The following is a 15,577-nucleotide window of genomic DNA, read 5'->3' as shown; positions in this document are numbered from 1 at the left end:
TCCCAATCTACAGACCCAGAAAATAACACCGTCTTATTCCCCTACAAAACACTGCACCAGGTTAAATGAATAGTTATGGCTTATATTTTAAGTTTAATCAAAAGACTTATCTCTAAAAACATATAATCAAGAAAGAACCCACTGTACTCACTGATACAGCCTTTCTCCTGGACAGACTTAAAACAACAATTAACTTATCTGATTACTTGTTGTGAACTTCGCCCAAACTGGTTCCTCCAAGATTAGTTGTGAAATTCACAGTTTGTTAATTTTTCCAGATGCACTCCGATGTCCAGTGACACATGAATTCAAATACAGCAAAGGCAGTAACTGTGCAGGTTCTCTCTCTCTCTCTCTCTCTTGCACTGTCCTCACCATGTGCTTCCTTTGTCTGCTCTTCTCCCTTTTAAAACTGCTGTTGTTTTGACTTTTGTTTTCCAAAGTTCCAAAACAATGCAACAGCATATAAAATAGTAATTGCTGCTCCTGGAATTCAAGGAAATCATCTCCAGCACCTAAAATTCCTCAAAAAAAGGAGCAGCTCTTACAGCCAGAAATGTTTCCTGTCCTCCATCTTGGATTACCTCTTTGTTCAGCAACACTCCCTAGGACCTTACCATTAGTTGTATAAGTCCTGCTAAGATTTGCTTTCCCAAAATGCAGCGCCTCACATTTATCTAAATTAAACTCCAACTACCACTTCTCAGCCCATTGGCCCATCTGGTCAAGATCCTGTTGCGATTTGAGGTAACCTCCTTCGCGGACCACTACATCTCCAATTTTCATGTCATCATCAAACTTCCTAACTCTACCTCTTATGCTCACATCCTAATCATTTATATAAATGATGAAAAGTATTGGACCCAGCACCGATCCTTGTGGCACTCCACTGGTCACAGACCTCCAGTCTGAAAACAACCCTCCACCACCCCCTGTGTCTTCTACCTGTGAGCCAGTTCTGTATCCAATGGCCAGTTCTCCCTGTATTCCATGATATCTAACCTTGCTCACCAGTCTCCCATGGTGAACCTTATTGAACGTCTTACTCAAGTCCATATAGATCACACCTACCATTCTGCCCTCATCAATCCTCTTTGTTGCTTTCTCAAAAAACGCAATCAAGTTTGTGAGACATGATTTCCCACACATAAAGCCATGTTGACTATCCCTAATCAGTCCTTGCCTTTCCAAATACATGTACATCCTGTCCCTCAGGATTCCCTCCAACACCTTGCCCAACACCCACATCAGGCTCACTGGTCTATAGTTCCCTGGCTTGGCCTTACCACCCTTCTTAAAAAGTGGCAAGACGTTAGCCAACCTCCAGTCTTACAACACTATCGATGATATAAAGATCTCAGTAAGAAGCCCAGTAAGAATCACTTCCCTAGCTTCCCACAGAGCTCTAGGGTGCACTTGACCAGGTCCTGGGGATTTATCCACTTCTATGCATTTCAAGACATCCAGCACTTCCTCCTCTGTAATATGGATATTTTTCAAGATATCACCATTTATTTCATTACAGTCTATATCTTCCATGTCCTTTTCCATAGTAAATACTGATGCAAAATACTCGTTTAGTATCTCCCCCATTTTCTGCAGTTCGATACAAAGGCCGCCTTGCTGATCTTTGAGGGGCCCTATTCTCTCCCTAGTTACCCTTTAGGGCTTAATGTAGTTGTAAAAACCCTTTGGATTCTCCTTAACTCTATTTGCCAAAGTTATCTCGTGTCCCCTTTTTGCCCTTCTGATTTTTCTCTTAAGTATACTCCTACTGCCAATAGCCAATGTTGTCCCATTGTTTAGGAACGGTAGCAGGCATAATCCTGGAAATTACAGGCCTGTGAGTCTCACGTCAGTGGTAAGGAAATTATTGGAAAAGATTCTTAGTGACATATATGCACTTAGAAGCAAATGGACTTATTTGCGATAGACAGTATGGTTTTGTGCGGGAGAGGTCGTGTCTCACTAACCTGATCAAGCTTTTTGAGGAGGTGACAAAGATATTTGATGAGGGAAAAGCAGTTGATGTTGTCTACATGGACTGCAGTAAAGCTTTTGATAACGTCCCTCATGGCAGATTGGTACAAAAGGTAAAGTCACATGATATCTGGGGGAACAAAGAACAAAGAAAATTTACAGCCCAGGAACAGGCCCTTCAGCCCTCCAAGCTTGAGCTGATCCAAATCTACTGTCTAAACCTGTCATCCAATTCCTAAGCATCTGTATCCCTCTACTCCCCACCTACTCATGCATCTGTCCAGACGCATCTTAAATGAACCTACCGTGCCTGCCTCTACCACCTCTGTTGGCAATGCATTCCAGGCACCTACCACCCTCTGTGTGAAGTACTTGCCGCGTGTATCCCCCTTAAACTTTTCACCTCTCACCTTGAAAGTATGACCTCTCGTTATTGAATCCCTCACCCAGGAAAAAGCTTATCTTTATCTATCCTTTCTATACCCTTCATGATTTTGTAGACCTCAATCAGGGCCCCCATCAATCTGCTTTTTTTCTAATGAAAACAATCCTAACCTCTCTTCAGAGCTAGCACCTTCCATACCAGTCTACATCCTCATAAACCTTCTCTGCACCCTCTCCAAAGCATCCACATCCTTTTGGTAATGTGGTAACCAGAACTGTACACAGTATTCTAAATGCGGCTGAACCAATGGCTTGTACAATTTTAACATAACCTGCCAGCTCTTATACTCCATACCCCATCCAATGAAGGCAAACATACGATATGCCATCTTGACCATTCTAACCACCTATGCAACAACCTTCATTATACAATGGCCATGAACTCCCAGAACTCTCTGCTCACCAACTTTTCCCAAAGTTCTTCCGTTTACTGTATTACTTGCTCAAGAATTAGACTTCCCAAATCACCTCACATTTGCCTGGATTGAACTCCATCTGCCACTTCCCTGCCCCACTCTCCAGTCTATCTATATTCTCCTTTATCTTTGACATTCTCCTATGCTTTCTGCTACTCCATCAATACTTGTGTCATTTGCAAACTTGCTGATCATACCAATAGTGCCCTCTTCCAGATCATTTATGTATATCATAAACAACAGTGGCCCCAGCACTGACCCCTGTGGAACACCATTGGTCACCTTTCTCCATTTTGAGAAACTCCCTTCAACTACTACTGTCTGTCTCCTGTTGCTCAACCAGTTCTTTATCCACCTAGCTCGAACACCCTGCGCACCATGTGACTTCAGCTTCTCCATTAGTTTACCATGGGGAACCTTAACCTAACTAAAGTCCATGTATATGCCATCTACAGCCCTTCCTTCATCTATCAGCTTGGTCACTTCCTCAAAAAACTTTATTAAGTTGGTCAGGCACAATCTCCCCCACACAAAAGCTTGTTGCCTATCACTGATAAGCCCATTCTTTTCCAAATATAAATAGATTTTATTCCTCAGTACTTTCTCCAACAACTTTCCCACCACTGACTTCAGGCTCACTGGTCTGTAGTTACCTGGAATATTCCTACTACTCTTCTTGTACAGGGGGACAACATGAGCAACCTTCCAGTCCTCCGGCACCTCACTTGTGTTTAAGGATGCTACAAAGATTATCTGTCAGGGTCCTAGCTATTTCCTCTCTCACTTCCCTCAGCAACCTGGGATCGATCCCATCCAATGAGCTGGCAAGATGGATACAGAACTGGCTTAGTCATAGGAGACAGAGGGTAGCAGTAGAAGGATGTTTTTCTGAATGGAGGATTGTGACTAACGGTGTTGCACAGAGATCAGTGCTGGGATCTCTGCTGTTCATGATCTGCATGAATGATTTGGAGGAAAATGTAGCTGGTCTAATTAGTAAGTTTGCGGGCAATGCAAAGATTGGTGAAGTTGCGGATAGAGAGGATTGTCAGAGGATACAGCAGGATATAGGTCAGTTGGAGGCATGGGCAGAAAAATGGCAGATGGAGTTAAATCTGGACAAATTTGAGATGATGCATTTTGGAAGGTCAAGTGTGGATGGGAATTATACAGTGAATGGCAGAACCCTTCGGAGTATTGATATGCTGAGGGATCTGGGTGTGCAGGTCCATAGATCACTGAAGGTGGCAGCGCAGGTCGATAAGGTAGTAAAAAAGTTGAAAAGTGTAGCCATGGAAAAGCAGTTTAAGCAGCATCCGAGGAGCAGGAGGATCAACATTTTAGGCAGGATGTAGATCAGTTGGAGGCATGGATTCTCCTGCTCCTCGGATGCTGCCTGACTTGCTGTGCTTTTCCAGCACCACACTTTTCAACTCTGATCTCCAGCACCTGCTGTCCTCACTTTCTCCAAGGTAATTAAAAAGGCCTATAGCATACTTGCCTTCATTGGAAAGGGCATCAAGTATAAGGATAGATATAAGTTATGCTACAGCTTTATAAAACTTTAGTTAGGCCACATTTGGAATATTGAACACAGTTCTGGTCACTATATTCCCAGAAGGACGTGGATGCTTTGGAGTGGGTACAGGAAAGGTTTTCAGGATGTGGCCTGGAATGGGGCATTTTAGCTATGAAAAATTGAATAGACTGGATTTATTTTCACTGGAGCTCAGGACATTGAGGGGCAACTTGACAGAAGTTTATGAGATTATGAATGGCATGGATAGAGTGGAAAGTATGAGGCTTTTTCCTAGGGTAAAGGAATCAATTTCTAGGGGACACAAGTTCAAGGTAGGAGAGATGTTTAAAGGGCATGTTTTTCACACAAAGGGTGGTGAGTGCCTGTAAGGTGCTGCCAGAGGAGGTGGTGGAAGCAGCCACAACAGCAGCATTCAAGAAGCACCTGGACAAATACATGAATAGGAAGGGAATAGAGGGATACAGATCCTGTAAGTGAAGACAGTTTTAGTATGGAAGGGCAAAATGTGGTGTCACAGGCTTGGAGGCCTATTTGTTCTTTGTTCTGGTCAACATGTGACTCCAGAGCCACAGCAATACATTGGCACAGTGGTTAGCATTGTTGCCTCACAGCGCCAGAGACATGGGTTCAATTCCCACCTCAGGCAACTGTCTGTGTGGAGTTTGTACAGTCTCCCCGTTTCTGCGTGGGTTTCCTCTGGGTGCTCCGGTTTCCTCCCACAGTCCAAAAATATGCAGGTTAGGTGAACTGGCCATGGGTGTAGGGGAGTGGGTCTGGGTGAGTTGCTCTTCGGAGGGTTGGTGTGGACTTGTTGAGCTGAAAGGCCTGTTTCCACACTGTAAGTAATCTAATCTAAATATGGTTTACCCTTGGTGAATTTCTTGTAGATGGTACACATCAGTGAAGAAGAGGGTGAATTTTGAAGGTGGTGGACTAGGATTGAGCTACTGAGCTGCTTTGTCCTGGATGGGGTCCAGTTTCTTGGATGGTGTTGCAGCTACAGTTAACCAAGCAAGCGAGCAGCATTCCATCACACTGGTGGATTGTGGACGATGGACAGGCTTTGGGGAGTCAGGAAGTGAGTTACTCGCTGCAGGATTCCCTGCAATTGACTGTGAAAATCATGACAGCTAATCACAATTTTGTTTTCATGAGAAATACCCTCTTTAACTCTTCTCCTCTGCATTCTTCCCTCCCTGCATGTACACACCCACACAACATCCAGTCAGCAGCTGCTGTAGTGTAAACAGAAGCCGGAACCGTGATAAATCTTCCATTCTTCAGATCCAATGGGCGAGTGACTAAACGCAACAAAATCCCCTTGACGAAACAAAATCAGCCAGGCGCAGACCTGAAATGGCCGAGTAGCGATTTGACGCTGAACCAATTTGTATAATTTAATTTTTCTTTAGTCCAGACTGCGCAGCAAATCACCCAGCACTTACCCACTGAAGTGCTGTGACTGAACATTAGGGCACTAAGCCAAACACATTGGCGGATCGATTCCAACAAAACTGCCATTCGATTACCTGATTTGTTTATCAGGAGTGTCTTAACTGTCCATTTGGAATATTTTTTCTTTGAAGTTGAGTCGTGGTTTTGAAATTATAATTTGACCTATCACGGGAGCGGAGTTCAAAAGTTAAAGTGAAGCGGATTTGCATGAGGCAACCTGTTGTGTGATTACCCCAAGCGACTGACAACACAAGAAGACGATTGAGTTCAGGTTGAGCGTGGAAAGTGCTGAATTTATAAAAGTCTTTCTCTCTCTCTTTCTCTCTCCCTCTCCCTCCATTGTTTACTAATGTTTGAACGTCTGGCTTCAAGGTCCGGGATCGCACAACAAGGACAAAACAGTGTTTCTTGAGGATTGGATTGCAGGACGACCTACATACAGCAGGGAGCAGACAGGTATGAAGTCAGGAGGTTGTTAAATAGCACACTCCACAAGGTTTTGTAAAGAACGGGCTTTGAAGTAAAGTCGGAGAATTCAAGCCATCGCTGGAAACATTGTTGCAGAGTATGTTATTCCAAAAGCAGGAAAGATTCATAATTTTAATAGTGGATGATATGGTACATTCGTTGTCTTCACCAATTTTTCAATCTTTTCTGTTTGTATTGTATTCAATTAAAATCCAGCTTTGTTAGATTGGTTCTTAAAATGAGAGGGAAAACTACCAAAATTCAAAAACACAAGGAGATGAGGACAATCCAACCACGGAAGATCGATGACAAGGCTGGAGTTTAAAACCTTACCCAGGGATTACTGGAGAAAGAATCAATGGAAGGTGATACCGTGCAAAAGCAAATTACTGCAGATGCTGGAATCTGTAATGAAAGCAAAAATAGATACATTGCATAGTTTTGAGATTTGAGAAAAGATGAGTCTGGGTAACCAGTTGTGATGAATTTGGATTGCAATCATGAGAATGTTGGAAGCACAAGATTGTGTAATACCTTTTTTGGAATTTGGGTAGAACAGAGCAGGAAAGCACAGAGAATAGGAATCCTAATTTCTTGGTGATGGGCGTTCAATGGGACCTGCATTTGAGATCTGAGAGAATAATTAAGGTGAGATGACAATACAAAGAAGATGAATTTTTTGAAAGTCATGAAATTTAAGCTCAGTTGCAAGGTCGGATAAATTCTGTAGAATAGATACCAATGGGTCATTTCAGCTGTCTGAAACCATCGTTCACATTGTCTCACACTCTTTTTCCAATCCAATTCTGTCATGTCCTCATCATCTTCCTGTTCATAATGCATATAAAGGCGGATTCCCTCATAGTGTTCAAATCTTCAGGCACCCAGTTCTAAAGCAGACCATTTCAGTTATGTTAAGTTCAACAAACATTGTGATGAAATCAGAGGAAGGTCAGATTATATGAGAAAGTGTGGCATTCACTGAGCAGCATTGGCTCTGGGATATGTTCTCTTAATACTGACCTTAGTCACCTCCAACTTTTATTGATTGAGTGTCCCACGCACCACCATCACCACATTTGATTACGTCTTATCCCTCTGCCAGGATAGGCACACCACAGGTAGTGACACAGTGATCAGTGGGAGAGGGAATTGTTTTGGAGCCCTCAGCATTGATCTTGGACGCCATGACACTTCATGGTATCAGATCTAATATGGAGAAGGAAACAGCCTGCTGGTTACCACCTTGCTCACAGTTTAGAGAAAAGAAGTAACCCCAAGAAAGGTAAATGCTAGAAAATATACAGATCAATCTCTATGGGTGGCTCGCTAACAGGAGATAATTGAATGTTGTGGCTGTAGCAGTAGATGTTACCAGTGGGGTTAATGTTGGTAGTTAGCCAATCGATTTCAAGATTCTCAACTTTGCAAGTTGACTAAAGTTCCGTTGTCCTGGTTTCTTTTGACTGGCCTGCATGCTGAGGGAAAGAGTTATTTTCCTTTTCTTTACCAGCAGAGGTGTTTTACTGGCTGTTCTCAAAGCTGTGACCTTCACAGCACACTAACCCACATATGTCAGGCCACTCATGTGCGCTGACAAGGGTTGAAGCTCACTTTTCATCCCTTACTCTCTGTCAAAAATGGAAAATATTTGAAAACTTGGACGTTCAAAATGATATCTGTCTTTCATCCAGACTGTTGTGTTTTTCCCAGCATGTTCACAGTTTGAATCAACTCCCATAAGATAACAATTCAATTTGTAGTGCTTTTTCACTTATTGAAACACTTTTGACCCCAAGCAGGTGTGACATTTCAAAGTTCTTCTCCAGACAGCCACTGGGTTTTAACTTTTCATCTCTCTCTTTCATCAAAAGTACACCCCTCTATTCCCAGTTATAGATAAAATCTGATACATTTTCTGTTGAATAATTTAACTAAACCAAGCTATTTTATAACTTGAAACATGAAGAGCAATTTCTAATTAACTTCATCCTCAATATTTAGAGTCCCATGATACAATTTGGCAGAAACATTATAATCTTTCCAGCAAAAAATAGTACCCCAACTGCACCACCAAGCTCACTGTTTACTCTATTTGGGATATCCCACTAGCAGTTGGAGAGTTTATTCACAGCCATTGAATACAGGTTGGCAGCATGTGGTTGGCAAAGTGATTGTGAAGTAGAATGTATTCCAGGTTGTCAAGCTTCCTTTTCCAACAGGAGGTAGACTGTGATTAGTACACTCAAACTTTTCAGTTTGAATTGTAACTTTGGTCAGTAGAATGGTTTCCTACTGTCACCGTTTTTTCTTCTGTTCTGACCCTTACACCATTTCATTCCTTGCTGAATAATGAATCTGTAATTTATAAATTATGGCAGTTGCATAAAATTCACAGACCTGAGTAGAACTCCATTCCACAAAGTGAAAGCTGTCTCATATTATAACCACGTAGGTGGGAGGTAAGGTGAGAGATCTGGAGAAATTCCTTCCAGAGAGATTAGTTGAAATGTTGCCACAGGATATACCTCTGATGTTCTGCAACCTTACAAACAAGCTTCAGAGATCTCTATACTCCTCTAATTATGACCTGTGGTGCATCTCCAGTTTTAATCTCCCCACCACTGGCAGTCATGTCTTCACCAGCTGAGGCACTATGCTTAATCTTCCTAAATAATACACAAACAGAAATTGCTGGAAAAGCTCAGCAGGTCTGGCAGCATCTGAAACATCTTCCCTAAAGCCCAGCAATTTTCCATCTCTCTCTGTTTCTTGAAGAGAAATCTTAAAACCTACTTCTTTGACTGAGCATGTCCTAACATGTCCTTGCTTTACTCAGTGGAAATATTTTAACAATACTCCTGTGAAATACCTTGTGATGTTTTATTATATTAAAGACAGTATTTAAGTACAAGTGGTTGTTGTAGTTGTTGGGAAAATGGCTAAATGTTTGAAGTATAAAAATGTAGTTGAAAAATGTGGTGCTGGAAAAACACAGCAGGCCAGGCAGCATCCGAGGAGCAGGAGAATCGATGTTTCGGGCATAAGCCCTTCTTTCTGAAGAAGGGCTTATGCCCGAAACGTTGATTCTCCTGCTCCTCGGATGCTGCCTGGCCTGCTGTGTTTTTCCAGCACCACATTTTTCAACTCTGGTCTCCAGCATCTGCATTCCTCACTTTCTCCTAGTATAAAAATGTACAAGACTATGGACATTGCAGAGCAGTGTATTTTTGTCTTTCATTGCTCTAGAATAGAGCTGGTACTAACATCATGCTGTGAATACCCTTGCTATTGCTGCAGACCTCTGGTTCCATGCATTAGAGACACATATCTCAAGTTGAGATTAAGTTGACAAAGGCCAAATGTAGGGAGCCTTGCCTTAGATCTGACTCCATGTTATACCTGAATGGAATAGTTTGATGTTGATTCTGGATCCTATAACTGGGAATATATTTCACTGAAACCTAAAAACTATGGATTTGTGAATGTGTTTCTTTTCTCTAAGGTTTGGAAGAAAAATCTTCTGGAATTGGCTTTTACACGTTAAACCAGTGCTTATCAAGTAAGGATATACCCATGGAGCCAAAAGGTAGTTTTATCCAAGCAAGTGGAAGAAGTAACACTGAAGAAGAGGCAATGACATTGAGCAAGGTAAATCAAATCAGCTACTATTTGGGAAGAATAAATAAAAACCTCACCAACTACAGATGCTGGAAATCAGAAACAAAATCTGAAATTGCTGTAAAATCTCAGCAGCTCTGCGACATCTGTGGAGAGAAATCAGCAGTAACGTTTCAGGTCCAGTGACCCTTTGTCAGAACTGTAGGCTAAATGAACTTGCAGTTCTGAGGAAGGGTCGCTGGACCTGAAACGTTACCTCCGATTTCTCTCCCAGATGCTGCCAGACCTGCTGAGCTCTTCCAGCAACTTCTGTTTGTGTATTATTTTGGAAGATTAAGCCAGCCTTCACTTGATTATGTATGTACAAACACTGCACAATCAAATCCAAAATAAGCTGATAGTGAGTTTTCATAAAGAAAAGCTCAAGACCTTAAAATACCAAAAAGTATTTTTGGTACTTGTATCTCAAGGCACAAAAATCTTTATATAAATTTAATGTATGTCGCATTTTGTGGAATGAGTTGGGTAAGTTTTAGATTTGACTTGTTTTTAATTAATCTCTATGCATATAAACTAGTGTTTTGTGGTTGGCCAAAATTACCTTGTGTAACAGTTCAAACAGTTTTTATTTCAAACCTATGGTCCCAGCTATAATAGATATAATTGCCAAGTTTTATGTGGTCAGATAGGGTGGGGCATAAGTGTTTTTGGAAGCCTTTTCTACCACATCGGTGGCTCCTGTAAAATCTTTCTAATTTTCTGCTCTCAAGTCCAAACCCTAGAAAGTATTTCCAGAATAGGAACTGAACATCTGCCCACACTTATGCTCTACATGAACCTCCTCCTACCCCTTTCCATCTAACAATGTCATCAAAGGGTGGGTTAGTGGTGATGTCACTGGGCATGTAATAGAAATATTCTGGGGACATGGGTCCAACATATAATTTTTAAGGCCATATTTCCTTATGGGATAATTTGGAATCATATCCAGTTCCAAGAAACCTTTCTGCTCTCTTATGTTGTGTCCATAAATTTTGGTTTCCCAAGTAAATATTGAAGAAAAGTAATTATTCAATAAAGCTGCCATTTTGCAGTCATTACTTGTTAATTTATGATATGTTTCCCTTAGCAGCCCTAACCAGACCCTACTTTTCATTACTTAAGATTCTGTGTACAACTCAACTATTTTTATATTCGTTGGTAATTTAGTTTGTAATTTTTTTTCATTCTACTTATTTTTGGATTATATTTTGTCACACTTTCCTTAAGATACATATATATATAGAGAGAGAGAGAAATGAATACCTTTTTCAACAAGAGCCACTGGATTAACTGGCTGATTTCCTTCCATCAACCCCACCCATGACACTCCAAACATAAAATACCAAGGAATGCGATGACCACCCCGTTGTTTTGGCCGAAATTAGGTAATGCAACACAGATCAAAGAACCTGCATCATAGCACCATGCATTTAACCTTTGGGTGATCAGGGTAGAGTATGAACATGCCAAATGTATGCCTTTTCCATATTGGCCCTTCTTCAAATATTGAAAATATGCATGTTCCACTTCTGTAATGACGCAATTAATTGACAAACAGTAATGGTAAATCTGCAGATACCATAGACTTAACACATCTTTGATAGCCATTTCTAATAAAGGCAGATGTTTTCTTTGTAAATAGGTGACCTCCCCACAGGTTTGGTTTGGGAATGGATTGTGGGGAGGTAAAAGCAAAGGATGACAGCACGTAAAGGAGGAAAAACCAAGGGACAAACTAAAAGTAGAACTGCAGTTAATAATCCTGCTGTACACAACTAAGCAAATGGTGTTATATATAACAATAACAGTGTGAGCATGTAAAACAAAAATAACCAAGTATGGAAAGGCCAGCAGACCACTTAGCACATTCAAGACAGTTCTATGTCTTATGTGTGGTATCAAAAGACCTTCTACCCACCATGTAATCGAGAAGAGAAAAGCCAGGTTTGGAGAAAAATTATGGAACATTCTTCTTTGATCGCACTAAGTAATCAAAATTAATCCAAGGGATCATAGTCACTTCTGACTTCAATTAATTGGCGCTTTTTGGTACCGTTAGTGTGGTACAATCTCTGCCTCAGCCAAGGACTGAATCTTTTTTTTATTTCAAAAATATACTTTATTCGTAAAAATATTTTGATGATCTGTACAATTGGTCATGCCATACATACATAAACATTCCATTTCTTTGTATACAGAGATCGAGTAATCCTTCGTATATACAGGTCTGTACGTTTATCAATCATATATCCTACGTTTAGCTGGAGCATAAGCGAAGCCCACTTATTGCGTGGTCCCATGTTCTTAGGCAGGCAGACCTTACACGGTGGTCTTTCCTCACTGTGCCTTGGCGGCAGCTGCCCCAAGCTTAAGCGCGTCTCTCAACACGTAGTCCTGGACCTTGGAATGTGCCAGTCCGCAACACTCAGTCAGGGTCAGCTCCTTCAGCTGAAAGATCAACAGGTTTCAAACAAACCAAAGAGTGTCTTTGACTGAGTTGATGATCCTCCAGGCACGGTTTATGTTCATCTTGGTGTGCGTCCCGGGGAACAGACTGTAGAGCATGGAGTCCCATGTCATGGAGCTGTTCAGGATGAACCTCAACAAGCACCACTGCATTCCTCTCCAGACTTCCTTTGCATAGGCACATTCCAGAAGGAGGTCCCCTCGTCCCCTCGTCCCCTCGGCAGCCGCTTCGCGGACAGCATGCGGTGCGACAGAGAGTCTGGGCATGCATAAAGGATCTCACAGGCAGAGCCCTTCTCACCACCAGCCAAGCCATGTCTTGGTGCTTGTTGGAAAGTTCCAGCGATGAGGCATTCTGCCAAATGACTCTGACAGTCTGCCCAGGGAACTGCTCAATAGGATCCACCCTCTCCTTTTCCCAAAGGGTCTCAAGGACACTACGTGCTGACCACTTTCTGATGGACTTGTGGTCAAAGGTGTTTCTCTTCATAGATTTCTCTACAAAGGACAGGTGATACGGAACGATTCAACTACTTGGAGCATTCCGCAGCAGCGAGGCCAGGCCCATCCTTTGCAACACCAGAGATAGGTAGAACCTCAGTATGGAGTGATACTTTGTGTTTGCGTACTGGGGATCCACACGCAGCTTGATGCAGCCACACAAAGGTGGCCATCAGGGTGAGGGTGGCATTTGGTATGTTTTTCCACCGTTGCCCAGAGCTTTGTACATCGAGTCCCTTCGGACCCTGGCCATCTTTGATCTCCATACAAAATAGAAAATGGCCCGGGTGACTGCGATGGCACAGGTTCTGGGAATAGGCCAGACGTGTGCCACATATAACAACACTGACAGTGCCTCACACCTGATGACCAGGTTTTTACCCACAACTGTAGCTTCCATCTGTCCAGTTTCTGCCTCACTTTCTTGATATGGTCCTCCCACGTCTTGTCACATGCCCCAGCCCCTCCGAACCAAATACCCAGCACCTTCAGGTGATCAGTCGGTGAAGGGGATGAAGGATTGATCAGTTCCCGAAGAGCATGGCCTCGCTCTTGCCTCGGTTGACATTGGCCCCTATGGGCCATTCGAACTGGTCACATATGCACATGAGTCTGTGCACGGACAGCGGATCCAAGCAGAAAACGGCAACATCATCTATGTACAGGAAGGCCTTAACCTGAAGGCCCCCGCTGCCAGGAATAGTCACCCCTCTCAGGCTCGCATCCTTCCTGATGGATTCGGCAAATGGCTCGATGCAGCACACAAACAAGGCAGGAGAGAGAGGGCAGCCTTGCCTGACCCCAGATCTGACTGGAAAGCTATCTGATTCCCACCCATTGATTGAGACTGCACTGACAAAGTTGGTGTAGAGCAGTCGGATCCAATTGCAGATTCCCTCCCCAAAGCCCATTTTGGACAAAACATCTCTCATATACATATGTGATATCATGTCAAAGGCTTTCTCCTGGTCCAGGCTGATGAGGCAGGTGCCCACCCCCTATCCTGCACGTAGGCGATCGTATCCCTGAGGAGTGCGAGACTCTCAGCGATCTTCCTGCCGGGTACAGCACAGGTTTGGTCAGGGTGGATCACCGATCCCAGAGCAGACCTGACCCGGTTGGCCCTTTGCCAAGATTTTATAATCTGCATTTAATAGTGAGATTGGTCTCCAATTTCTGATTTCCTCCTTCTCCACCTTCCACTTGTAGATGAGGGTGATGATGCCTTTCCTCATGGATTCACTCATGGTACCTGCCAGAAGCATACTGACATACACCTCCAGCAGGTCCTGGCCAATCAAGTCCCACAGAGCAGAATAGAGCTCGACCAGTAAGCCATCGCTTCCGGGAGTTTTATTCTTTTCGAAGGACTCGAGGTCTTTGGTCAGCTCGTCCAGAGATAGCGGCTGAATCAACTATCTTCAGAAGTCATGGTGATTGAGCACTCACTACACATGCTGGCAGGCCATTTTGTAGGTGTGTGGTGCACAAGCAACCACAAACAGCTAATGGTTGGCGTACAGAGCCTCTACCCAATTCTCCTTTCTTTACTAGGTCTAAGAGCCTGTTTGATTAATAATGGCTAAGGAAGAGCCACTTGTTAATGAGTCTTAACAAGAAGAAAGACTTGTCTGAACTTGTCTGATGTAGTTTGTTGAATAGTTGCAATAGGTACAAGCTTTGTTGCTTAGTTAGACAGAATTACTCAGACGATCAAGAGCAAGATTGAATGGCACATCTGACCCAATCAGGATATTATGTTAGATTTTGCTTTTCATCATCTAAACCTTTATGACATCAGTTTGGGTGAAAACTAATGCAATCTTCACCCCTTCAAAAACATTACTTTGTACAACATCTCCCCCAAGCATTTTTTTCTTTGAGTTAACATTAATACATCCACACATATTCAGCAGTACCTCCCAACCCAAGTCTCTGACTTCACATATTCAGGTGGTCTGGAGATGACACAATTCTTCCAGAATGCATTCACTTCTAATTTTGAAGATTGGTAGGTCTTTGGGTTGAGGACTGTTGTCCTTGATTCTGATCCCCTGTAAATAATTTCTCCACTGGAGGATCATCTGTCTCTTGAATGTCCTTTATGAAGGGTAGTATTCCTGTTGAACTCAATAGTTGGCCCATTAACTTATATGGAGACTGGAATCTTCTAAATACCCTGTACAAAGAAGTCTTCCCTGATAATTCAGCTATTGTCCCCAAAACGTCATCTGGGAGATCTTTAATCTCATGAATATTATGGAAGATAACTGCTCTTTTGAAAGAAAGACTTTCTTCTCTGATTTTTAAATCAGGCAGAGTTTCCACTTTGATGGAATCTGTGGAGTTTGATCAGGCCTCCATAGAGATATATGCAGGTCATGTCAATTTTGTTCAAGCAAATCTTCACAGTCAGTCAGCTGATCGGTTTGTGTTGAAATATGTAATTTTGTTACTTCAATGTGTTAAGTAAATTGGACAACTTCATTTGCCCTCACTGATGGCTTCTTGATGAATGGATTTTTCAGTGAGGTTAACCCCAAAGGACTCTCCTTCTTAACCTCTTCCCTCACCTGAGGACTGGTGGTCCTCAGGTTAAATCACCACCAGCCGCTTCTCTCTAATTGTCTGGCAAGACTATGGT

The 15,577-nt window shown here is 42.5% G+C and overlaps 1 protein-coding gene across 2 annotated transcripts in view; it reads left to right on the top strand.

Annotated features, from left to right (window-relative positions):
• The window catches only part of LOC140483644 (uncharacterized), a 76,627-nt gene that overhangs the window by 32,951 nt on the left and 28,099 nt on the right, over positions 1-15,577 (top strand). Inside the window, exons 1-3 of one of the 2 annotated variants that reach the window (XM_072581961.1) lie at positions 5,681-6,106; positions 6,208-6,291; positions 9,809-9,954. In XM_072581961.1, the coding sequence (XP_072438062.1) occupies positions 9,880-9,954 (75 nt within the window). In that variant the 5' untranslated portion in view covers positions 5,681-6,106; positions 6,208-6,291; positions 9,809-9,879. Of the gene's footprint in view, positions 1-5,680; positions 6,107-6,207; positions 6,292-9,808; positions 9,955-15,577 lie in introns of those variants that run through there. The other variant, XM_072581962.1, reaches the window with a different exon arrangement.

Source organism: Chiloscyllium punctatum, chromosome 12 (assembly GCF_047496795.1).
Source record: "Chiloscyllium punctatum isolate Juve2018m chromosome 12, sChiPun1.3, whole genome shotgun sequence".
Taxonomy (NCBI): Eukaryota; Metazoa; Chordata; class Chondrichthyes; order Orectolobiformes; family Hemiscylliidae; genus Chiloscyllium; species Chiloscyllium punctatum.
This window is presented reverse-complemented; position numbering and strand designations above follow the sequence as displayed.